Source organism: Microcaecilia unicolor, chromosome 7, assembly GCF_901765095.1.
Source record: "Microcaecilia unicolor chromosome 7, aMicUni1.1, whole genome shotgun sequence".
In the NCBI taxonomy this organism is placed as follows: domain Eukaryota; kingdom Metazoa; phylum Chordata; class Amphibia; order Gymnophiona; family Siphonopidae; genus Microcaecilia; species Microcaecilia unicolor.
The window spans coordinates 306264740-306291789 of record NC_044037.1 but is presented as its reverse complement, the minus strand read 5'-3'; the positions used below and the strand labels follow the sequence as shown (position 1 = coordinate 306291789).

At 44.8% G+C, this 27050-nt stretch overlaps 1 protein-coding gene across 1 annotated transcript in view; it reads left to right on the top strand.

Annotated features, from left to right (window-relative positions):
* Positions 1-23654, top strand: part of ASIC4 (acid sensing ion channel subunit family member 4) — a 437044-nt gene extending 413390 nt beyond the window's left edge. The window contains exons 8-10 of the mRNA XM_030209552.1: positions 9847-9926; positions 17217-17321; positions 19817-23654. Of these exons, the coding sequence (XP_030065412.1) occupies positions 9847-9926; positions 17217-17321; positions 19817-19933 (302 nt within the window). The 3' untranslated portion in view covers positions 19934-23654. The remainder of the gene's footprint in view (positions 1-9846; positions 9927-17216; positions 17322-19816) is intronic.
* The last annotated feature ends 3396 nt before the right edge of the window (positions 23655-27050 follow it).

The following is a 27050-nucleotide window of genomic DNA, read 5'->3' as shown; positions in this document are numbered from 1 at the left end:
CAGAGAGGAAAGGGCGAATTTTGCTGATGTTAAAGAGGAAGAAGCGGCAGGTCTTGGCAGTCTGCTGGATATGCGCAGAGAAGGAGAGGGAGGAGTCAAAGATGACTCCGAGGTTGCAGGCAGATGAGACGGGGAGGATGAGGGTGTTATCTACTGAGATAGAAAGTGGAGGAAGAGGAGACGTGGGTTTTGGTGGAAAGACAATGAGCTCGGTCTTGGACGTGTTCAGTTTCAGGTGGCGGTTGGACATCCAGGCAGCAATGTCAGATAGGCAGGCTGATACCTTTGCCTGGGTCTCTGTGGTGATGTCTAGTGTGGACAGATATAGCTGGGTATCATCAGCATAGAGATGATACTGGAAACCATGAGATGAGATCAGGGCGCCCAGGGAAGAGGTGTAGATTGAGAAGAAAAGGGGTCCAAGGACCGATCCCTGGGGAACACCAACAGATAGGGGAATAGGGGTGGAGGAAGATCCATGCGAGTGAAGGTGCGGTGGGAGAGATAGGAGGAGAACCAGGAGAGGACAGAGCCCTGGAACCCAAATGAGGATAGTGTGGCAAAACGTAAGTCATGATTCACAGTGTCAAAAGTGGCGGATAGATCAAGGAGGATGAGGATGGAGTAGTGGCCTCTGGATTTGGCAAGGAACAGGTCATTACAGACTTTAGAGAGTGCTGTTTCTGTCGAGTGAAAAGGGCGGAAACCGGATTGAAGAGGATGGAGGATGGTATGAGAGGAGAGAAAATCAAGGCAGTGACTGTGAACGCCACGCTCAAGTATTTTGGAGAGGAAGGGTAGGAGGGAGATGGGGCGGTAATTGGAGGGACAGGTAGGATCAAGTGATGGTTTTTTTATGAGAGGTATGACTACGGCGTGCTTGAAGGTGTCAGGGACAGTTGCAGTGGAGAGAGGTTGAGGATATGACAGATGGAGGGGGTGACAGTATGAGAGATGATGTTAAGTAAGTTGGTGGGGATGGGATCAGAAGGGCAGGTGGTGGATTTCGAGGAGGAAAGAAGGCGAGCGGTTTCCTCCTCGGTGATGACAGGAAAGGAGGAGAAAGAGGCCTGGGTTGGTTGGGTGAGGGAGAGGGTTGCAGGGTGAAGAAGAGATGGTTTGGTAGTGAACTCAAGGTTGATCTTTTGCACCTTGTCGCGGAAGTAATCAGCCAGTGATTGAGGAGAGAGCGAGGGTGGGGTGGGAGCCGAGGGCACTTTGAGGAGGGAGTTAAGGGTGGAGAAGAGACGACGGGGGTTGGAGCTGAGAGAATTGGTCAATTGGGTGTAGTAGTCCTGTTTGGCAAGGAAAATGGAGGAGTGAAAGGAGGATAGACCCTACCACAAGGGGGTGTCTTCCTGGGAATGAGTTCGATGGGGCAATCTTAGGCTCTATGTGGCGGGAGGACCTCCACTTCCTGTTTACAAAACTCATCCGCATACTCTCTGTAGGCCCAAGGAATCTTTTCCACTACTTCTGGACTAATGATGAACAGTAGGACAGTAAGGTGTACTTGCCTAATGCACTGTTTTAAGCACGATGGACTCCAGGCTACCAGTTTGTTCTGCTCCCAATTGATCCTGGAGTTGTGTTGCTGTAACCAGGGTAGTCCTACTGTAATAGAATTGATGATGGTAGCAAGGACAAAGAGGGAGTGCTCCCCATGTAACGCTCCGAACTGCAAACGGCTGGGTACAGTACAGGAAGTAATAGTCCCTTGGACCCTGCCAAATACAGAAGACACCTTGAGGGGTTGGGGCAGCCTCACCGTGGGAAAATGGCGGAATCACACCAAGGCAGCATCAATGAATTAACTCCCAGTCCCCAAGTCAATTAGGGCTTCCAAGGCTACTTCCTGAACCATGAACTGTGAGCAGGGAATCATACTGGGGGGGGGGGGGCTAGTCAGTGGTGTGCTGGTAAATTTTTAACAACAGGCTCTCTCCAGGCATAGCAAGCCCAGCAATATGGGGAGGGGGTGGATCCAGGGTGGACAGGGGGGCCAATGCACTCCTCTTCTCCCCCGTGCAGGTGCGCTACTTATAGCCCATTTATGTTTAAACAAAAGAGATCTGCATGAAACGAAATATTTGTAATAAAACCACTTGTCCCCGAAACATGTTCAAAACAGAATAATCCATTTGTGTATCTAAAAGGTAAACTTCTACAAAACAGATGAAGATGTGATTCCGTGTGCCCCAATGAAAAGAGAGTTTAATTCTATTTCCATTTAATTTCAATATATTCTATCATCTTTATAACACCAGGCTTCCCAAGGCAGATTACAGCAACAGTTAAGACGAACACATCAGGAAACAGGATATCCTCACTGAAATTTGGCCATCTGTACTGTATACAGTGTATTTATTTATTTATTTATTTTAGTGAGGAAAAATGAGCACAAAATACAGAGTTTAAAATTGCAGTTTCTACCAGCTATAATAATTTTTAAAGATGTTTTAGTGATATTCAATTGTTATTTCATGATATTTATATCTATATGGGAAGCTTTCCAATAAATGAAAAAGCTGTCCAATAAGTAAAAAAAAAAAAAAACCAAAAACTTTTGACCTCTACCTTTTAAGGCACTACCTATCCAATTGAAACAGCTTTAGACTTGTTACAGATGGACAAGCAATAAAGAACGACAACATGGATGCAGCAGCTCATGGGTTTGCTTGCTTTGTTTTGAGTGTACTAGAGATGATGGCTACATGGGGGAGTGGACACAGAGATTAACCAAATTGACTTCCTTGCTTACAGTGGAAACAGCAAGTTGAATCAGAGTAGGTGGGACATGGCAGCAAAAGGATCCCGACACCGGCATGCTGTTCTAATCACTGCCTGCAAGTCTGGTCCAGTCCGGTCCGGAGGACTGCCAGGGGGTGGGGGAGAGGTTGAGGGAGGGAGAGGATGCAGAGAGGGACAAGAAAGAGCAAAGTTGAATGCATGGGGCACAGCAGGGGAGAGAGAATCGGGCACTCGGTGCAGCATTGTTTGGGGGGGCAATGCCCCCCCTCACCCCCCAAACCATTCCACTTGTCCTCCCCCTTCTGCAGCAAGATCCCTGGCTCTGCCAGCCCAGGGCTCTCCTCTGTCCTCTCAACCTAAATCGCGGGGAGGCTGCAGGCAGCTGATATCTATCAGAAGTACAGCAGCCGGGCAGCCAAGTTGAGGTTGTCAGTTGGACGGTGGTGGACTACAGGTCCATGACCACCCATGGGCTGTAATCAGGAGTGCTGCAGCCTGCAGCTTGAGGTGAGCACTTGAACCTCTTGCCCGCAGTGCAGCATGAGGCAGGGTTGCCACACACCATGCGTGCACCAATATCAGATGACTTCACAGCTGGTGTGTTCTTTGGGCATGCATGCCTCCAGCTGCAATTTGTGAAAAGAAAACCTCATTCCCGGCTGACAGCACAACAACCGGCTCCAAATAATTTGTGGGGGAAAAAAATACCTCTCACCTAATAGCACAACAACCAGCTTGCAAAATTGTTCTAAAATTAACTACCGGCCGGTGCGAGCCGGCTCCAGCACACCACTGGGCCTAGTCCTGTCTCCCCAACCAGGGCTAGGTCTACTGGTTTCCTGGCTTTCAAGGATATAAGTGAGCAAAATGGCCCTTTTCCCCACAACACAAACAGAGGCCCAAGAGACGCCTGCGCTGCTTTTCAAGCTGCGAGTGTCAGGTTCTCAGGTTCAGAGCCCGCGGGGCCGGGCTCTGGAGCAAACGTGAGCCCTTGGGCTGCTGACGAGGAGCGACAGCAGCAGGCAAAACCCACCAACCAACGCTGGGCAAGCACACCAACACCGGCAGGGACTGCAGGCACCGCCCAGCGAGCCGGAACACACGGACTGGAACACGGGACTGGAATTCCCCTGACTGGAGGACACAGGACTGGAACCCCGGACTGGAACACTGGACTGGAATCCTCCAGACTGGAACACTGGACTGGAATCCCCCGGACAGGAGGACACAGGACTGGAACCCCGGACCGGAACACTGGACGGGAATCCCCCAGACTGGAATACTGGACTGGAATCCCCCAGACTGGAGGACACAGGACTGGAACACTGGACTGGAGCACACCGGACTGGTCCACACAGCTTCACCTGCACTTAGCTACTAAGTCCCCCAGGAGTTGAGCTCCTGGGTTCGAGTAGCCAGCAGGACTTACTGGACACAGGGACCAGGACTAGAACAAGCTGTAACTGTAGTGCACCTAACTCCTAAAGTGACCAAAAGTGTTCCTAAGCCCAGCACCAACAGAAAAGCTCCTAAGCCCTCCACTAACAGCAGTGCTCCTAACAGAAACTAACAGGGGTGCCCCTACGCCCTACACTAACAGAAGTGCAGGGAAACCACAAGGGAAAAGGAAGGGAAGACAAATGCCAGACCTAACACTGGTACTTCCTAAGCACCAAGCTGCAGCAGCTAAACACGGGTTCTCACCCCGGTGCTTCCTAAGCACCAAGCTACAGCAGCTAAACACAGGTCACAAGGAAAAGCAGGGAAGACACAAGGAAACAGGCAGGAAAGCCAAATACCCAAACAACAAAAGGTGCTTCCTAAGCACTTACTAACAAGGGTGCTCCCAGCACCAAACTCCAGCACTGCACCAACAGCAGTGCTACTCACCGTAGCAAAAGGGAAAAACAGGGAAGTCAAACACACAAGTCTCAAGTGCACACTGCACTAAACTAACCTGGACCTAAAGCAAGTAGCCAGAAGCAAACGTTGCGAAGGCCCTGAAGGAAAGAACCCCACTTCCTTATCAAGGCCCTCCCTGATGATGTCACACTCCCTAGACCCAGGCAACAGCACACTGACCCAGAGAGCACACTGAAACCCATAGAGTCCCAACCCACACCAATGCAACACCGTGAAGCACTTGAAGCCAGTACACCCAAAGAGAGTTAGAGCAACTCAGACTACACCCACAGCTGCAGTGAAGTGAGACAATTAGCCCCATGCTGGCAGCAGCCAGCACAGAGAGAGAGAGAGAGCTAGCTCAAACAGGACAGAAAAACAGAACAGAAGCCAGCTAAAAAGCTGACCCCCAGGCAAAAGGTAAGTTTGAGAGGGGTTCTGACCACGATCATAACAGCGAGAGGGCTACTCGATCCACTTGTACGGGTTCACTTTTCTCAGGGGATGTAGAGACCCTAGGAGATTTATTTATTTATTTGTAGCATTTGTATCCCACATTTTTCCACCAATTTGCAGGCTCAATGTGGCTTACATTTGCCGTAGTGGCGGTTGCCATTTCCGGGTAACAGAATTACAAATGGTATTGCGTTAAGGTGCATGCATACATGGTAACATACATGGAACATAACATATATGTAACAAATTATGGTATATATATAAATCATGTGCATACATATATGGTAAAGAAGAGTACATTATGGTATTTCATGAAGATTCCTGAGTAATAAATTGGATTGTAGCATACATTAGGTCATCGACTATAGAGAGACCCTATTCAACGTAAGGTTTAAGGTGGTAATGCTTGATCATTAATAGCAAAGAGGTTAATCAGTCATATGATAAGAGTTCGGTTTTGTATAGTGTGTGTATAGTGTTATTATTTAGTATTTAAGATGGATGTTTATGGTATGCCTTCTTGAAAAGATCTGTTTTCAGTAGCCTTCGGAAGATGGTTAGGTCTTGCGTTGTTCTTATGGCCTTCGGTAGTGCATTCCATAGCTGCATGCAGGTGTATGAGAAACTGGTCGCGTATGTGGATTTATATTTTAGGCCTTTACAGTTAGGATAATGGAGATTGAGGAATGTGCGTGATGATCTTTTTGCATTCCTAATAGGCAAGTCAATAAGGTCTGACATGTAGGTCGGGGCTTCCCCGTAGACGATTTTGTGGACCAGGGTGAAAACTTTGAACTCAATTCGTTCTTTTAGGGGGAGCCAGTGTAGTTTTTCTCTTAGGGGTTTGGCGCTTTCGTATTTCGTTTTCCCGAATATGAGTCTGGCTGCTGTGTTTTGAGCGGTTTGGAGCTTCTTAATGATTTGTTCTTTGCATCCGGCATAAATGGCATTGCAGTAGTCTAGATGACTTAGCACCATTGATTGTACTAGGCTGCAGAATACTTCCCTTGGGAAGAAAGGTTTGATTCTTTTAAGTTTGCACATTGAGTAGAACATTTTCTTTGCTGTATTTTTCGCATGGTCTTCGAGTGTGAGATTTCGGTCAATTGTGACTCCCAGAATTTTCAGGCTGTCTGAGACCGGAAGGGTGTAGTCTGGGGTGTTTATGGTATTGAGTTTGTTTGTGTTGTATTGTGAGGACAGGATGAGACATTGTGTTTTTTCTGCGTTTAGCTTTAGTTGGAATGCGTCCGCCCATGAGTTCATTATTTGGAGGCTGTGTGTGATTTCATTTGTGATTTTGGTTATGTCTTGTTTGAACGGTATGTATATCGTGACATCGTCTACATAGATGTACGGGTTGAATCCTTGGTTGGAGAGCGATTTGGCTAAAGGTGTCATCATTAAGTTAAAAAGGGTTGGTGAGAGCGGTGATCCTTGTGGTACTCCGCATTCAGGTTTCCATGGTATTGACGTTTTTGAGTTTGAGATCACTTGATGTTCTTGCTGTTAAGAAGCCTTTAAACCATCTTAGTACGTTTCCTCCAATCCCGAAGTAGTCTAGGGTGTTCGAGAGTATTTGGTGGCTGACCATGTCGAACGCACTGGACATATCAAATTGTAGGAGTAGTACATTGTTTCCAGTTGCAATTAGTTGTTTAAATTTGGTTATGAGAGTGGTTAGCACTGTTTCAGTGCTGTGGTTGGATCGAAATCCTGACTGTGATTCATGTAGTATTGTGAATTTGTTTAGGTAATTGGTGAGTTGTTTGGTTACTATACTTTCCATTAGTTTTACTCGTATCACACGTCTATGATCTCTTTATACTGTTCACCTTCGTTATACTCGTATCGCACGTCCATGATCTCTTTATACTGTTCACCTTCGTTATACTCGTATCATACGTCCGTTATCTGTTTATACTGTTCAACTTCATTATACTCGTATCACATGTCCATGATCTCTTTATACTGTTCACCTTCGTTATACTCGTATCATACGTCCATTATCTGTTTATATTGTTCACCTTCGTTATACTCGTATCATAAGTCCCTGATCTGTTTATACTGTTCACCTTCGTAATCCTCGTATCACACGTCCATGATCTGTTTATACTGTTCACCTTCGTTATTCTCGTATCACACATCCATGATCTGTTTATACTGTTCACTTTCGTTATCCTCGTATCACACGTCCATGATCTGTTTATACTGTTCACCTTCGTTATCCTCGTATCACATGTCCATGATCTGTTTATACTGTTCACCTTCGTTATCCTCGTATCACACGTCCATTATCTGCTTATACCATTCAGTTCATATCACACCGTTACAGACTTAGTGTACATAGGGGTCTTTTTACCAAACACCAGTAAAAATTGCCCGTAGCGCTTACATGGGTCTTTCCTGTTTGCTAAGGCCATTTTTAGAGCTGAGGTGAAATGGCCACAATTCCTAGTTTTCATGTGAATGGCCACATACTAATTTTGCCATTAAAACAGATAAGTGTGTGAACCCTCACTGCAACCGATTATGTAGGTGTAAGGGCTCATGCGCTAATCACTTAGCGTGTGACAATATAGCTGTGCTGATTAGCACAGAACATGCTCACTCTGCCCCAGACACAGCACCTGCGCCAAAACAGAAATTGTATTTTTTAGCACGTGGTTAGGCCACATCCTGAAATTGCCATGGTATGCCTCAGCGCACCCTGCAAGTACGCCATTTTTTTTTTGCTGTGCTAATATTTACCTCGGCTTTGTAAAAGGGCCCCATAGGGATTAAATTATTCATGCTTACCTATAGAATGTAGGCTTGTTCCTTTCAGCAAAGTAAAAGGGAATTAATAAATGATCAAACGTTTACTGGACCTGCATTTTAAATTCTAAGCTACAGGGAGATGGAAATACCTGGCCTAGATAGAAACCTGTGAAAAGAAAAGCTGTATGTTTAAAATTCTAGCACTGGTTAGAAGAAAGCTCTTGGTTTTACGGAGCATTACATTTGTACTTACCTGGGAAAGAGTGTTTGTAATAAAAGTACAGTCCTACAGTGGGGTACCAAGGGGGGGGCGGTGGGGGCGGTCCGCCCCGGGTGCACGCCGCTGAGGGGGGTGCCGCGGCGCGCGCCTGTCAGCTGAGTTTGCTAACTTCGCTGCAGCTCCCTCTGCCCCGGAACAGGTTACTTCCTGTTCCGGGGCAGAGGGAGCATGGAACGAACGACGGACAGGCGCGCGCGCATGGCACCCCCCCCCCCCCCCAGCGGCGTGCACCCGGGCGGGAGGTTCTTTCGCGGCGGGTGTCCTTTCGCCGGGGGGGGGGCGCGCTGCATCCGGGGGGGGTGCTGCACCCGGGGGGCGGGGCGCATCGGCGATCCGCCCCGGGTGTCAGCCCCCCAAGGAACGCCACTGTAAAAGAAGCAACATGAAATCAGAGATCAAGTGTTTATTTCAGTAGGATTTAGCACAGTAGAATCCCGGATTATTCGGCTTCGAATTGAAATCACAATTTGGCTAAATTGAATCAATTACGAATATTCATTACAGCCCTACTTTAAATATTATTTATTTATTTCCACTGTGTACCTCCATTTTCTTTCTTCCCAACCCCCAGAAAAATGATTGTGGTAGTGAATAAAATTAAACAAAACAATTTCAAAAGACGCTGGGGTACTTGGCTAACTCTGACATAGACAAAGAGGAATGACTGTAAAGCCACAAGAGGCCCGTTACAGAAAAATATTAGAAGTGGTTATTTATCGATTTACTTATTTTACTGATAATAATGACCTGCAGATATGGAAACTTCCAAATCACCACTTATTCCTGTTTCTGATCAACTGACATTTTAAAGTTTAGGCGGTGATTTGTTTCAGATTGTAACTGCTGGAAATGACACAGCCTGACGTGGCACTGGAAGGTCTGGCGCATGTGGCATGGTAAAGAGCATATGCTTTGTCCAGGGGTACATATTTCTCCAAATGGGTCACAGATGCTGCATTTGGGGACACAACCAGTCCTGGAAGTACATAGATGTGTCATTATCAGTGGTGTTCCTAGGGGGGCTGACACCCGGGGCGGCTCGCCAATGCGCCCCCCCCCCCCCGGCGAAGGAACCCCCCCCCCCGGGTGCACGCCGCTGGGGGGGGGGGTGCCGCGCGCCTGTCCGCTTCATTCGTTTCCATGCTCCCTCTGCCCCGGAACAGGAAGTAACCTGTTCCGGGGCAGAGGGAGCACAGAACGAACATAGCGGACAGGCGCGTGGCACCCCCCAACGGCGTGCACCCGGGGCGGACTGCACCCACTGCCCCCCCCCCCTAGGAACGCCACTGATCATTATGATGCTCCTCAGTGGGTCGTGGACTGAAATAGATTGGTAAGCGCTGCCTTAGACTTAGAATGTACAAATTTTAAAACCAATTTAGGCACCTAGATGAGCTGCCTGAGAAATACCCACCCTGTATGTGGGTATAAAGTGCCTCTTTCTGCATTTCTGTGAGGACGGTCCCAGGGCAGGTAATAGAAGAGCACGTGAAGTTTTCATTTTCAAAACAAAGCATGTTCTTTGGGGGGAAGGGGGAAAAAAAACCTGCAGGAGAAGTAGACACATCTCTCTGCTTGCACTTTTTCCATAAGCAATCCTCAGACAGCGAATGCATACAGAACTGCCACAAAGTCCACCGGACATTGCAAATATCCAGATAACAAAGTTCCGTCCTAAAGGTTATGTCTTTATTTAGGGGACATCGGAGGACAGATGGGGCTATTTATTGGAGCCAGTATCCTGACTATCCTGGAGATCCTGGACTACATCTACGAGGTGAGAGATGACATAAAGGACTGTGGAAGAGCAGAAATCTGTAGCTGTATAGGGGCGATTCTATACCTGCCTGGGGCTGCGTGATGAGATCTTATTCTCACCCAGATTCTGTTCTGAAATACCAGCATCACCCAGTATCAGGTCACCTAACATTAACACACCCACAGGTACACGAAGTGTAGAGATGGCATAACTGCAGTCATGTAAATAAAGCAAGAACACATGTAACTTACAGTATTCTGGATGTTACCTGCAAGACAGCCCTGCCCCCCCCCCCCCCCCCCCCGGCACTCCGCTAGAACTTACCCACAAAGGTGCTAGTAATCTGTAAAGGTAACAGAATTCAAGCACACGTGGGATAAACATAAAGGAATCCTGTTCAGAAGGAATGGATCCTAAGGAGCTTAGCCGAGATTGGGTAGCAGAGCCGGTGGCGGGAGGCGGGGATAGTGCTGGGCAGACTTATACGGTCTGTGCCAGAGCCGGTGGTGGGAGGCGGGGCTGGTGGTTGGGAGGCAGGGATAGTGCTGGGCAGACTTATACGGTCTGTGCCAGAGCCGGTGGTGGGAGGCGGGGCTGGTGGTTGGGAGGCGGGGCTAGTGTTGGGCAGACTTCTACGGTCTGTGCCCTGAGAATGGCAAGGACAAATCAAACTCTGGTATAAAGTATCACATACCATGTAAAATGAGTTTATCTTGTTGGGCAGACTGGATGGACCGTTCAGGTCTTTATCTGCCGTCATTTACTATGCTACTATGTTACTCTTTGGGGTTCTACATGGAATGTTGCTACTATGTTAAATTAGGCGATGTCACAGAATAGCTGCATTTCCGCTCCTGGGCACCAGCATTTATTTTAGCTTTTGGTAGGTATAAATGCTCGCGCCCGGAGTTTGGCAGGAAATGTGCACTGAGCTGCTATTCACTAAAGATTGTTCTGTGCAAAGCACCCTTTGTAGAATACTGTCGTAGCACGGATCATTCCGGCGCCTAAATGTGGATGCCATGTACTGAATCCCCCCCCCCCCCCCCCCCCCCTTATCTTCCATTGTCTATTCCCTCAGGCACCTGTCCCTGATTTACTTGTCTTTCTCTATGGTTCTCATAAGATTCAGGTTACCCAAACATCCAGCAGCAAGGTTTCTGAAGACTTCGGACCCTGGCCATCCTTTTACTCGGATGGTGAAAAGGCCTCAGTTGTGATCTGATCGTTTCCCTTCTCTAAGAATGTCGCTTCTGATTCTGCACTTTATAATCCTTTTCTTTTAGTACTAGGCCCGATTCATCAGACACACGACAGCAGCAAAAGGCTCTTTTATGTACTGCAGTGGCAGGCCAAGAGATGTTTATTGAGTCTGAATCTGTAATCCAATTTACAATTTACTTGTACATGCAGACAACATAATCACAGCTCATTCTGCACTGACCTGATGCAGCAGGGAGCCGAGTTCTTGAAAACTGCTCAGAAGTGAATTAAGTCCAATAATGTCTTTCCAACAACAAATTTGTTGACCTTTATTTCAACTGCACAACTTCATTCAAGCATGTTTTTAAGCAAAGCCTCTTTTGTATCGTGTCTACAGACAATTAGCTTGCAATAACTTTGTTTAAGAAGAGTTTCTTAAAAGACAGCCAAGATATTCAGCCCTCATACATGGCTGACATCATCCACTAGATCCTAGGCCGGAGTAATACAAAGATCTAAGATCTTTCTAGGCTGGTACACTGCACGTGTGCAGGGGTTCCCACACTAACGTTATCACAGTGGACCTTCTCGGTTCTAGTTCTTTTGCACAGCCCACAATTCATTAACATATGGAAATGGGACTATTCCGTCATCCTTTCCCCTATAGACTAACAGCTTATAACTGAGTAATCAGCTACAGCTGATAAATACCTTTCTTAAAACAGGAACTGTGCATCCGCTATGCTGTGTGAGTCAATAACTGCAAAGGACTGCAATCTCTCATTGGGGATATAGTATTACTTGTACACAGGGTCTTGCTGGCCCACCACGATAGTAGCAGTAGCCTGCCATGTTGTGCCAGGCTAGGCCGTATTGCCTCACCCACTGCCTCAATTTCATCTTATGCAAGGCTGAGGGTTGCCTTAAGCTAGCAGGACACCGCCATCAAAAGAACCCACCCAGGGCCATTGTGGCCATCAAAAGTGCACTTCCTTGTTGACTTATGTGGAGGCGTATTTTCAAAGCACTTAGGCTTACAAAATTCCACAGTAACTTATGGAACTTTGTAAGTCTAATTGTTTTGAAAATGAGCCCCATAGTGACATAGTAAATGATAAAGACCTGCGTGGTCCATCCTGTCTGCCCACCAGTCACATTCGTTATGAAAGCATGATTGAACAAACAATCCAATACTATTATTACAACATTTTGCTTGTTAAATTCCACAATGTCTTCCCCTCCCCCACTGAGCTATACAGCACCCTCACCTCTGATACAACTTCATGGGTGGGATGCTGGACAGGATGGATAGAGCATACAGGAAATGGATGGTGAACATAGAGAGAGTTAACAAAATAAATAAAAGACGCTAAGACCAAAGCGTCACTCAGACAACAACAGTAGAAAACATTATTGTCTTCTTTATTAACTGGGAAATGTTTATCCTCCTCCCACCCCTCCACCTCCCGTCCCCACCACTTAAGCAGCAATGGTGTTATTGGGGACCCACCTCAACTTTTCTGCCCAGGGCCCATTCAATCCTAGCTATGCCACTAGGGAGGAGGAAATGACCAGCATGAACCAAGCCCGTGGGAGCTGTCACCATGAAATATCTTCATCGTCACGGGTTTCTCCTCAGCATAAGTGCTGAAATAGTTTCTTTTTCATGGCGGGAGATGGGAACTGCCTGAATCAATTGGTGGACGTGATCTTCAGAAAAAAGCATGAATCTAAGCTGAACCAAAGTTTTACATACTGCTTATTGTTCCATTGTTAGGGAAGACTCAAAATGAATGCCTAAGCTATGGATAGAATGACATAATGGTATCTAAACCCTACCTACCAGACATATCACTTCACTTACCTCCCACCCAGAGAAGCACAGTCTTCTCCAGGTTAAGTTTTAGAAGGTTATCCTCCATCCACTCCTTTATTTATTCTGGAGAGATAGTTAGTAACCAAATCATAGGTATAAGACAAAGCAGCGGCATAGCCAAGGGTGGGCTTGGGTGGGCCTGGAGCTCAGGCCCACCAGTAGCAGCACACCTATGATGTGGCCAGCAGAGATTCCCAAGCTGAAAACTCCCAACAACTGTCCTTCCTGCATACCTTATAAATAGCAGATCTTCGCCTGCAGGAAGCAGCAACTGATACATACTGCTCAAACCGGCCCCAAAGCCTTCCCCTCTGACTTATTCCCGCCTATGCAGAAACAGGAAGCTGCACAAGTGGGAAGGATGTGGGACCAACATGAGTACTGTGTATTAGCTGCTGCTTACTGCCGATGAAAATCTGCTATAAAAGGTGTGCAGGAGAGGGGGGATATTTGAGAGACCATATGGCATGCAGGCGAGAGGAGAGACCAGATCACCTGTGGGATGGGGTGGGGTTCTTCTGCCCACCCATCTTGGGCCCAGGCCCATCCAAAATTGGGTGTCAGGCTACGCCCCTGAGACAAAGTAGAATGGAATAAAATAACCATTTATATAGATCCGACAAAAAAGTCAAGTCCAAATCATGAAGAAAAGTAATCTAATAAAAAAAAAAAAAAGACCTCAAATAAAACAGGGGGAAAGGGAAGAGCTCTGAGGAACTCTACACTTCACTTACCCGATCTCATTTAACCATCCAAGATCAATTCCAGTAAAACTGAGTACACCAAATCAGAACCAAGCCTGAAATGCCTAATAATGAACTATGTTACTATGCTACTATGACCAGCCATCAAAGGATCAAAGAGGTCCAGTTGCACCTCCATCACTGCTCTTTGCAACTCAGTAATGCCACCAAGACTCTCTCTCTACTGCAAGAGTTCCTAGATATCGAAGAGATCAAAGGAGGTTAGGAAATCCAGTAATTGCTTGGCCATGGTAGCCAAAAATTAAATACTGCTCTTACACTTAAAGAGCAATTCGACATTGGAAAAAGCAGGGTACATCTCTGATTAAGGAGGTGCAGAAAAAAATTGCAACAAATGTGTACATTAATGTCTCTAGAGACAAACCAGCTCCACCAGTGGATTGAGACTTCTAAGGGAGTATGAGCGATGATAAGGGAATACGTGGGGCAGTTGGGAAGGGGATGGAGGAAAAATTGAGGCAGACTGGTGGGCTTGTTATACCGTTTGTCTTAGCAGCTGGAGTTGATGCTGTTATTTACATTATTTTTCCGCTTGTACCTAATTGGTTCTAAGTGGATTACAATAGCAGCAACCAGACATTATCTGGAAAATACATTATATCAACAATTATATTTAGAAATCACAATCAGCTTAATTTAACTTGGTTTCAGAACAAATGTATGAAATAATAGCATTTTTAATCATTTTCTGAGGGTTCCAGCTGTCTCTCAGTGCATTCCAAGCCTCCTACATTACTGTGGGAATCCCACTGGTTCCATGAGATTCCTGCAATCCCCATTCCTGTGAAGCTCTCTATTCTGGAGTCACCAGAGGGGAAAGGGAATGGGACTTGATGTACTACTGCCTTTCTGTGTTTTTTTTTATTTGCAACTACATTCAAAGCAGTTTACATAGCATATACTACTACTACTATTTAACATTTCTAGAGCGCTACAAAGTGTACGCAGCGCTGTACAAACACAGAAGAAAGACAGTCCCTGCTCAAAGAGCTTACAATCTAATAGACAAAAAGTAAAGCATTTAAATTTAAAATATTTAAGCAGTCAAGCACAAGAGAACAGTCACAGAAGGACAGAAGATGTTGAAGGGTGGTCAGTGTGATTAGGTGTAACTCTGGTTGGAGTAGTGGGAGAAGGTGATAGAAGAATAGAAATGGGTGAGGTAAAGTAATGAGTGGGTTGATAGGGAGGTTATATAAGACATGTCACTCTAGGGGTGGGTGGGTAGAGGGGTAGGGTGGGTGGAAGCAGGAGAAGGTATTCTCTGCAGCCTATCTGTGAGATGGAAAATGCTCTCTGAAGCTGCTGCTATAAGTTGTTAGTTTTCTCTCCCTGAAAGAGATCCAAGCCACACCCACGAAGTTCAAACTGTCAGTGGGGAGGGTGAGGGGAGGAAATGGCAGTGCTTGATGAAAAAGAGAGCTCAGTTTGATAGGAGATATACTATAGGATGTCATTCTGAGGCCAGGCTAAGCATATACAGGTACTTGTTTGTACCTGGGGCAATAGAGGGTAAGTGATTTTTTACCCAGAGTCACAAGGAGCTGCAGTGGGAATTGAACCCAGTTCCCTAGGAGCAAAGTCTGCTGCACTAACCACTAGGCTACTCCTCCACTAGCAACATTCCCTGTAGAATCTCAAAGAGGGAAAGGGGACTTGATATACCGCCTTTCTGTGGTTTTTGCAACTACATTCAAAGTGGTTTACATAGTATATATAGGTACTTATTTGTAGCTGGGGCAATGGAGGGTTAAGTGACTTGCCCAGAGTCACAAGGAGCTGCAGTAGGAATCAAACCCAGCTCCCCAGGATCAAAGTCTGCTGTAGTAGCCATTAGGCTACTGTTCTACTGACTATGGCTCTGCAGGAATCCCACAACAACCTCTTCCATCCCTTTGGAAATCCCACAGTAACTTCTTCCATCCCTGTAGGAATCCCATGGAAACTTCTTCCATACCCATGAGAATCCTGCAATCCCCATTCCCGTGCAGCTCTCTAGTTCGGAACTGCAGTTATCAGAGACTGGTGATCAGTGGAGTCCACCATGGTGGAAAGAGAAAGTGAGCAGTGTGATATCACCAGATCAGTGCTAGGCCCAGATCTGTTCAATGCCTTTATAAGTGGCATTGGAGAAGGGTCAGGTGGGTAAGAGAGCCTGTTTTGCAGATCATCTGCCAGAACAATAAAGTGTTGGGAATTGTATTTAGAACAATAAAGGAGACATCCAGACGGTTGAAAGAACAGGATGTAGAAGTCCAATGCCATAAGCCATTATGGAGGAGAAGAACTTGCAGCCAGCAAACAAGAAAGATATGAGGGGGGGGGGGCCTGTTATCAAATCTCATAACTTCAAGGTAGATGCTACAAAGCAGTTGGGAAAGTTGTTACTATCTGGGTGCAGAAAGAGAGGTGTGACTGTACAGATCAGTACGAAGACCCCACTACTGTCTGTAGTTCTGGAGGTCACTTGTTTTTTGGCAAAAAACATTCAGAAAATGAAGGCAGTTTAAAGGAGAGCTACCAAAGTAGTACATGACATGACACCATAAGCCATAAATGCAAGGGAGGCATTCGCATGACAGGGACATGGGCAGGGCAGCAATGTACAAAAAAATAAACTCAGAGCTTCCTGCAAGTTCCAGATCCAGGCATCTCTCTGCCCAAATGCAACTCCTGACTTCTGGTGTCCTCCAAGGCTGGGCCTGGTTCAGGCTTTCTCTAAAGGTTCATGTGGGATTTCATAGAACGTACGCATTTAACCGCCTTTAAGACAGATGTTCCCAGGGACATGCTTTAGACAGGATTGGAAAAAAGCATTCATAAATGGTATTTTCAAATTTTCACACATTATTTTCCTTGCAAAATCAACCTCCATTGAAAGCAGACACAAAATGTATCTATGGCAAAGTTCAAATTATATGTAACCTGACTCTGTGAAACTTGGAACAAAGTCCACAGGTGAAAGACAGTCTGAAAATTGTTAGTGCAAATGTCTGTCGTTACTTTGACCATGGCAGGTTCCAAAGGGAAAGTTTGCATCCAATGGCTTTGTCCCAGTGAGGACAGTCTCAAAAGTGGTCCTCGGATGTTTAGATAAGCCCAAGGACAAGAGGTTGTCATGGTAAGCTGAACAGAGGGAATCTCAACAGGAATGTGTGAGGAAATGCATTTTGCACTGAGAGGAAGGTGGACACCTGGGCCAGATTTCCAGCACACATTCTAGGGGATAAATACTTAGACCCTTGTGGAGAGAGAGTGGAGAAGACCTCGGATCAAGTAAACAGGTACAAATGAATAGACCGAGTCTTTATCTGCACACATCTTTTTAACTTATTGTCTTTCTTTTTTTCTACATCTTTTTCAATAGAGTTTGTCTTTCTGTCTTCTTACTTGTTTCTACATTTATTTGCATAATTCTTGTCCTCCCTCCCTACCTCTTTAAGATATTTCTCTGTTTCTTTCTAGGTAATCACAGATAAGATAAATCGTGTTTTTAGACGCAAGCCCTCTCCCAGTAAGAAGCCATCAGATAGCATAGCAACTCTTGGGTTGCATACCTTGAAGGAACAGGTAGGTGTCAAGAGAATCATACCTGGACTTTTACCTTCCATAGTTACCTATATCCTCTGTGCATATCACTACCTCTCTTTACACTTAGAGTTCAGAGGAAGATAGCAGTGAGTAGCACCCAACTTGGACTGGTTCAATGTCCATTGCTGGGGTCTGCAAAGGCATGAAACTCCATTCATTTTCCTTCCTAAGGGCCAGAACCTTCCAGTGTCCACTAATGGAGTACTCTACATAGAGGCTGAATTCCTCTGTCTCTCCAGGTGTCGGAGGTCCCTCCAGGGCCCATCAGATGGAAAGATAAGCCAATGAATATAGAGACAGCATTTCACTTATAAGTTTAGAAGAGAGCATCTTCTGTGTAGCATAAGACTTCACTGGTGCATCGTAGGTGACGAGTTACTGAAGCATGAGTATTGTGTGCAATTCTGGTCACCATATCTCAAAAAAGATTTAGCAGAATTAGAAAAGGTACAAAGAAGGTGCCAAAAATGATTCAGGGGTTGGATATTCTTATGCTCTTATGCTCATATGAGGAAAGGCTAAAGAGGTTAGGGCTCTTCAGTTTGGAAAAGAGACGGCTGAGGGGGGGTATGATTGAGGTTGATAAAATCCTGAGTGGAGCAGAACAGGTAAACAAGAATCGATTATATATTCTTTTAAAAAGTACAAAGAGTAGGGGGCACTCAGTGAAGTTACTTGGAAATATTTTTACAGTCAAAGAATAGTTAAGCTCTGGATTTCGTTGCCAGAGGATGTGGTGACAACAGTTAGCATATCTGGGTTTAAAAAAGGGTTGGACAAGTTCCTGGAGGAAAGGTCCACAGCCTGCTATTGAGATCGAAATGGGGAAGCCACTGCTTGCCCCTGGGATCATTAGTATGAATCTTGCTACTGGGGTTCTGCCAGGTACTTGTGACCTGGATTGGCCACTGCTGGAAGCGGGATATTGGGTTAGATGGACCATCGGTCTGACCCAATATGGCTATTCTTATGTGTAAACATAAAAATATACCTCTTACCATGGAAACACTGTTAGGGAAATATTGAATGGCACTTTAGAAAGGATTTCCAACTTGGAATATGGACGTCCAGGTTACTGCATTGCTGGTGGCGCTTGTATGTTAGAACAGGATCTGCTGACATAGAACCTATTCTAAAATACAGGAAGCAGTCAATAGAAATAGAATAAAATAAAACATAGAAAAGAAAATAAGATGATACCTTTTTTATTGGACTAACTTAATACATTCTTTGATTAGCTTTCGAAGGTTGCCCTTCTTCGTCAGATGTATGTTTTATTTTATTCTATTTCTATTCACTGCTTTTGGAAGAGGACTAACACGGCTACCACATCTCTCTACTCAAAATACAGGAAGAAATGGACATCCATGTGCTAGTTATGTGCAGCATAAAGTAACTAACTCGTTAGTCTCACTCACGCACACAAGGAGTGACTCGGGCTTCACATACTGCAGTGGGACATGTTTATCCACTCCTACCCTAGCTGAGATAACATTTAACCATTTCTCTGACCTCATGTGCAACTTTCTTTAAATCAACCACCTTACTTTCTAACTCTTCCTACTTTCTTACGCTTCTATATGTTACATCTTTGATTTACCCTTCGCTATCACCTATAATGTTCTATTACGTATTGTGTTGACATTGTAAATAGTATACCGTGCCATACTTTGTATTGTTTTTGAATATTTTTACAGCTGTAATTGCTCATGCTTGATCTATTCCTACTGTACACAGCCTTGAGTGAATTCCTTCAAAAAGGTGGTAAATAAATCCTAATAAATAAGTAAATATCCATTTTGCAATCTGAAATGTTTAAAATATCAACGGGGCAAAACAGGGACATGAATGTCAATGTGGCAGCCATAGAAGTCCATGTGTCCAGACATGAACATTTATGTCAGCCATTTTAGTACCATGAGCGTCCATATTTCCCAAACCTGTTACAGAGCTCAGTATCCCTTGCCAGTTTCACTTTCGGGGAAGGAGGACAGCAACCACTGAGGGATTAAGGAGGTAATCTCAATTAGAGCACTTTTCTGACACCTAGATGTCTGGGAGAGCAGGTCCAATTCCAATGTCCATATTTTGTTCCCCCCCTAGTTCTGCCCAAAACATACCCAGACCACATCTCCTTGCCATATGGATGTCCTGCAGTTTTAGACATCCACATCCCAGCTTTATAAAATCCGAATTTAGACGTCCGTGCAATATAGACATCTCAATGCTGATTTATGGACATCTAAAACACGAAAAGAGTTTCTATGATAAGGGCTATGGTGTAAGATGTCTTCTCTGTATTAGTCAATACAGAATTACCTGCTCTTTTTTTATCTATGGCTGCTGCCTCATTAGCTTCTGGCTGAGTTCCTTCTATGGTTGAAGTGCATCTGATACATATGATTGGAGCGACTTGATTGGTTACTGCCTCTGTTTAAATTTTCATGCATATGTTATGATCTGCTTTCTTTCAGAGTTCCTGTGAATCTCTGGGCAGACGTCCAGAAGGGGCTTACGCTACCAGTATCCTTCCAAATCACCACCATCACCACTATTCCCACCAAGGAGTCTTTGATGATTTTGCTTGCTAAGCCTGGGCTTATATTACAGGCCTGATCCTGGGGAATGAGGCTCCAATGCCATCTTGACCTCTGCACCCCCGGGAACAACAAAGATTCCACCATAGACAGCCATAGCAGCAACTGCAGCCACTGTCAACTTTGAGGAGCCAAATTCTTGTACAATTAGCTTTTTCAAAAAGGATTCCCCTGTACAGGGATCTGCCATGCCTAGGAAATCAGACTACTTCTACCTTCTGGATTTACAGGCTCGTGTCGAGAATGAGTGTGAAGTGCTGCCAGAGCATATGCTATGACTTACGCTCCCAGTGGGACATAAGCCCATCAAAGTGCACTGGCACCTTCTGCCTGCACCCCCAAACAATCCTGGTCACCCATAGATTCTCTATTATAATTTAATAAAAACAAAAACTCCTGGCTGGACAGCCAAAACAGGTTGCACACTTAGCCATGAAGCACACAATGAATGGGTTGATTCCTTCTATAAAGACCAAAGGAATACAACAGAGACCTGACACTGCTTTGACTTTAACTGTATTTATGCGTAAAAGAAGAACATCTCAAGTTAAGTAACGTTACCTAGTTCTGCCGTGGAAAGCACCAGGTTCACCATGCAGGGAAATGCTGAATGGTTGTATCACAACAGCATTTGCTTCTGTTTCCCCTCACTTTCCTCCTTATGCAGTAGCTGCCATGTTTGCACTGTCAGGTGGGAAAACCTCTTCTTTTTAGTACTGATTTCAAGTCTTCAAGCCCTTGTCAGATGTGAAGTGCCTCCACCTGTTTAGGAAATGGAAAGTTGGCAGTTTGCAGTTCTAAAGCCATATAGCACAGCTATGTGGAGCACCACACCTCTTTTGTGTTCTACTGTGTTATCCAGCTGTTCCCTGCCACTGCGGTGCAGTGTTCAGCACCCTGCAACACTATTATGCTGCCAAGCATTCAAGCCAATCACTGGCAGCACGCAGCTTTGCTAGTCACTGCTATCATGCAGCTGCAACAAAACCTACTGGACTGGTCATACAAAGCCACACTAAAACAAATAAGGGTGCTAGCATCAGGCATTTCTAACCTATCATAATCAGCGCCATACCAAGGGCTGTACGAGCAGTGCGACCACACAGAGTGCAAATATGAAGGGCACAAAAATTGCTCCCAGCCCACCGTGTCCACTCATTTGTGGTGGTGAAGCACGTAGGGTGAGGGGGCATCAGGGAGCAAGTCGCATAGGTGCAACTAGAGCTGGGTATGGTCCTGCCAAGAATGAAACAGAAGCTCAAGGAGAAGAGACAGGAGAACTCAAGAAGAAACAGAGAAATGTTAGAGAGAGAGAGAGAGGCAAGCAGAAGGGACTTCAAAGTCAAAGAAAGGAGATCTCAAAAAGTCAAAACGATAAAGAGAATCAGGAAGATAGCAGAAAGGGAATAGAATTCAAGAAGAGACATCAGAGAGATGCCAGAGAGAGAGTGAGAGAGACAAGAAGAGACAGAGTCTGAAAGATGAAGAGACTAAGTGAGAAGAGATATCAGGATGTCAGACTTAAGTAGAGATGTCACAGAAAGAGAAAGAAATTCATTATGAATTGCTTTCAGAGAGATAAAGAGGCTCAAGCAGATGTCAAAGAATCAAAAAGAATGAGCCAGAGAGAAAAGCTATCAGATAGATAGAGGGACTCAAAGAGAAGGAAAGTCAGAGGGACACCAGGTGAATGGCTGTCAGATGATAAGAAAGAAAGGGGTGTCAGAGAGAAAAGGATACTCAAGAAGAGGTTTCAAAGGGACATGGATACTCAAGGTGAAAAGATGGCACAGATAAAGGAACTGAAGAAGAAGGTGTATTATAGAGATAGAAGGGTTTAAGTAGAAGGAATGCCAAAGAGAGGAACAGAGATAAAGGAACTCAAGGAGAAGGGATATCAGAGACATAGCAGGCCTTTAAGAGAAGAGATGTCGGTAAGAAGGATACAAGGGAAAGGGATCGAGGAACTCTAAACGAAGAGACAGATAAAAGGAATTTGAAGAGGAGAGTCAGAGAAATAAAACAACTCTACAAGAAGGGGGTGGGTCAGAGAGATTAAAAGGAAGAGACTGAGAAACTCATGGACAAAAGACCATAGAAGACACAGGGCCAGATTTACTAAAATGTGTTACTGTGTCCATGCTAATGCAATTAGTACATATTGCCAATAAATAGATTTAACTGCATAGGAAGGTATTGTGGTAAATGTGTGTTAGTGTAAATCTAGCCCACAGTGATATAGTGGACCCAAGAATGGGAACAGCAGAGAGAATCCTGTAGAAACATACAGTCAGATAGAGAGAGATGTATAAACGCCCCACCTCCCTACAGAAGACCTCTCTGCCCATATGCATCCCATTGCCAGGATGAACACTTTACAATAAAGTCGTTTCTGTTTTGCTGGTCACATACCTCTTGAAATGAATCCTGTTTTGTAGTTTTCCTGATGGCTTTCATGACTCCTTAAGATGTTCTCCACAGGCTTTGCTAACCATGACACTGCCATATTGGTGTTACAACTTCTGCATTCTGTTCTGCTGTGATAGTAAAGTGGGTTTTCCATATCAAGGACCTGCATCATCTTTAGTCCTGAATTTGAATCAGTGTCTTTGCGTAGACGTGGGCTGGTGGAAGGACATCTACAGCAACAGTTTGGAGGAGCAGTGGAGGAGTCATTTTTCATTTGGACATTTCTATTTTTTGTTGATTTCAGTGTCCTAGATTTGCTTGTCTGGCACACAAAATACAGAAGGGCATCTCCAAACAGAGGGAAAAAAGCTTTGAGAGACTCAGCTGTTGTGACATTTAACTGACAATCATGAAATATGTGAGGAAGATGAACCTGTGATATCATCCACATATATTATGAAATATTACCATGTATATTTTTTACAAAATGTCACCTTTGTTCCTTCCAGCTTTTTCTAGCTCGGTTCCCTGTCTTACTCCAGGAGCTTAATGCCTACGAAGAAGCCCAGGCGAGGACCATCAGCCATAGAAATGTCTCAAACAGCCTAACCAGGAGCAGCCCAAGATTACTGCATTATAAACATTCTTCATTCTTTGGATTATCTACAAAAATGCTCTGACCCACCTTTAGGCTGAAAAAGTGGCTGGGTGTTAGTTGGAAAGGTTGGATCAGTTATTTCTTACCCCTTGCACAGGGCTTAATTTGTAAACAAAAGGGAAATGGAACTGTGGAGCCAGGGGAAGGAGGGCAGGTAGGTCTGGGGCAGAAACAACAAGATAAGAGGAATTGCTGTGCTCCAGGCTCACCCCCATCCCTCCTCTTCCTACAGGGTTCCTGCTGCCCTAGAGTCCGATAAGAAGTGGTGGAATCAGGTTCCAGGCCTTTCCACCAGAAATTAAGCCCTGCCCCTGCATCTATGGACTACAACCACTGTGACCAGTCATTCCAGCTCAAAGAAGAAAGAGCCTAGGGTTGAGAACAGATCTAAGATTACTCACCACAGATGTTCTGACCTACAAACCCACACCTCCACCTTTCCATACCAAAAACGCATTTCTACTAAAATAGACTGGAAAAATCTACATACAATAAGTTCGCCTGCTCATTATCACAAAGAGCTCCACTAAAATGGACTAGTTTGCTGTACATATTTTAACGTTATTATACCACATAATCATTAAAAAAAAAAAGGTATTTTTCAATGTTAATGCTAAGTAAGAATTTTTACTACCCTAGTATATGAAGTCCACCATGCCCCGTATACTGTACATCACAGAGGCCTTTGTGGTATAAATGATGTGTGATACCTGTGTCATATATGTAGACAATTATTTTCAAAACAAAAGATTCAATATTATTAAAGATAACAGTATCACTGAACCTATAGAGGTGAATGATGTAAGGGTGAGAAAGATATGACAGGTGATGTGATAGTCACTCACTTTGGAAGGGAATGAGGCGAGGATGAGGTGAGGGTGATATTGTCACTATGGGGGGAGTGAATGAATTGGGGGGGTGAGGATGAGGAGGTAAGGGTGATATCACTATAGGGGGAGCGAATGAATTGGGGGGTGAGGGTGATATTTTCACTATGGGGGGAGTGAATGAATTGGGGGGGGTGAGGATGAGGTGAGGGTGATATTGTCACTGTGGGAGGAGTGAATGAATTGGGGGGGGTGAGGATGAGGTGAGGGTGATATTGTCACTGTGGGAGGGAGTGAATGAATTAGGGGGTGAGGATGAGGAGGTAAGGGTGATATCACTATAGGGGGAGTGAATGAATTGGGGGGTGAGGGTGATATTTTCACTATGGGGGGAGTGAATGAATTGGGGGTGAGGATGAGGTGAGGGTGATATTGTCACTATGGGGGGAGTGAATGAATTGGGGGGTGAGGCTGCGGTGAGGGTGATATTGTCACTATGGGGGGAGTGAATGAATTGGGGGGTGAGGATGAGGTGAGGGTGATATTGTCACTATGGGGGGAGTGAATGAATTGGGGGGTGAGGATGAGGTGAGGGTGATATTGTCACTATGGGGGGAGTGAATGAATTGGGGGGTGAGGATGAGGTGAGGGTGATATTGTCACTATGGGGGGTTGAATGATGTAGGGTGAGGATGAGATTTTATTCATTTATTTATTTGCAGTATTTGTATCCCCCATTTTCCCACACACTAGCAGGCTCAATGTGGCTTACAAGACACCGTATTGGGTCGATGTTAAACAAATACAATCAGAAATAGGGTAAGGGAAGGTAGAGGTAGATGGGAACAATAAATGACAAAGGAAATAAGATGAGGGTGATATTGTCACTATGGGAGTGAATGATGGGTCACAAAGCATTAGGCCAGATCCCTGAGTTTCAACTGAGCAACTAACCTCCTTTCACTTGGGTGACCCTACACACAGAAAGGAATTCATAGATATTTTGCCCACCAAAAGAAATATCTTTCTTATGGAAATAAGATGTCAAGATCCTGATCTTAGAAGATAAAACAACAAGGCAAACCTTGTAAAAAACACAGGGCCCTGTTTACTTAGCTGCACTACAGCCATGCTAGCGTTTTTAGCGCACAGTAACACTAGAGACACCCCTAGGAATATATGGATGCCTTTAGCATTAGCACCTTAGTAAACATGGCCCATAGTCTTTATTAATAGATTAAAAGCTCCCAGAAGTTCAACATAAAAAGCCCGACATGGCCATGTTTCACCAGTGCAAATGGCTGCGTCAGGGGCAGTAGGTCACCAGCTGGTGTAAAATTCAAAAATGAGCCTGGTTGGTGCAGCTGTTGATCCCAGAACACAGCAAGCAATATTCTGGGATCAATCTCTCATAAAACACTGTGAATGCAGTGCAAAATATCAAATTTCTGCTTAACTAAGGGCTTCTTGTTCAAAGCCATGCTAGCGATTCCCACGTGGCAAATGAGAGGAAGCTCAAAGGAATTGAATGGCTGTCCTCTCATTTGCCGCACCGGGAATCGGTAGTGCGGCTTCATAAAAGAAACTGCGGTGAGTGAAAACAAGTGGAGGAGTGGCCTAGTGGTTAGGGTGGTGGACTTTGGTCCTGGGGAACTGAGGAACTGACTCCATTGCCCCAGGTACAAATAAGTACCTGTATACAATATGTAAGCCACATTGAGCCTGCCATGAGTGGGGAAGCGCGGGGTACAAATAAAATAGATACTATTGGAGATTCTACATGGAATGTTGCTATTCCACTAGCAACATTCCATGTAGATGGCTGCGCAGGCTTCTGTTTCTGTGAGTCTGACGTCCTGCATGTATACGATGGATGATCTGCATGTCTGTAGAGTGGAGGAGTGGCCTAGTGGTTAGGGTGGTGAACTTTGGTCCTGAGGAACTGAGTTCAATTCCCTCCATTGCCCCATGTAAGCCGCATTGAGCCTGCCATGAGTGGGAAAGCGTGGGGTACAAATGTAACAAAAAAAAAAAAAACAAGGTAGAGATAAAACTTTAAAATAGACCTCAAATCTCCCAAGAGCACTGTGCCAACAAAGGCCAAAGAAGTGCTGAAAAGGATGGTGAAAGTTGGATGCTTCCCCCTGATGCAGCTTGGTGACAAGCGAAACGAGTGGTCCTGGTCGGGGTAATTGGATTACTGTGCCTTTTGATGTTTTGAATATGAAGATAGGACATTCACTATCTTTTTCAGTTAACTATTTTTTTATGAACACAGTTTTTTTTCGGGACATACTTTCTATTCTACTGGCTGTGGGTTTACTGCCTTGGGTGATTTTTGTTTTCTGGGGAGTTTTCATCCATTTTTTTGGAACATAGGTTTTTTTTTTTCTCCTGGGCTTTCCTATGTTCTTTTTTTCAGATGATTTTCAACCTATAATAGGAATTACTTCCTCTGTGGACAGTTTTTTTTGGCCTTTTTGGCACAGTGCCCTTGGGAGATCTGAGGTCTATTTTTTAAGTTTTACCTCTACCTTGTTTTCACTCAATGCAGTTTCCCGCTGTTAGTTAAATTTTTTTGTTAGATTTGATATTTCTGCTACCAACGTGTGATTGATTTTGCTTTGAATTAGTACAAGAGTCTCATCCATAGCAAACTAGGTGGACTTAAAGCATCCACCCCCTTCCTTAGTTATGCTCTTAAAAACAGAACTCAGGAAAATATTATAGATTTCATCAAGGAATCATTATCTGACAAAACCCAAACCTCATGAAAATATTTCTTTAGCAATATGAGGAAGTGCTGAGAGCAGAGGAAGCCTCTCTGGGTAAATGAATGTTCTTCTGCTTGGAGATGTGCTCACTTTTGAAGCTTGGAATAGAAAGAATTTGTGGGTTCTTTGATAAAATCTGCTTTCATTTTATTAGACAGGCTAAATTTAGTTGCTAGCTTGTTCAGTGAGTCTAAGACTTTTGCCTTAATTTCCCACCCATCCACCCCAGGCCCATCTCCTCATTTATAGTCAGTTGTTCCAATTAAGAGAACAAGAGGAACATTTGTCACCACAGGGCATTTTCCTCACCAAATGGTTCATCCTAAATAATTGTGGAGGGGAGAACTGACAAGAGAGGAGATCTTCACTGTGGTGTGGCAGGAAGTGATCCTCTAGCCAGAACCTGCCCTCCAGGAGATGCAGTATCCTTTCAATTTGAGGAT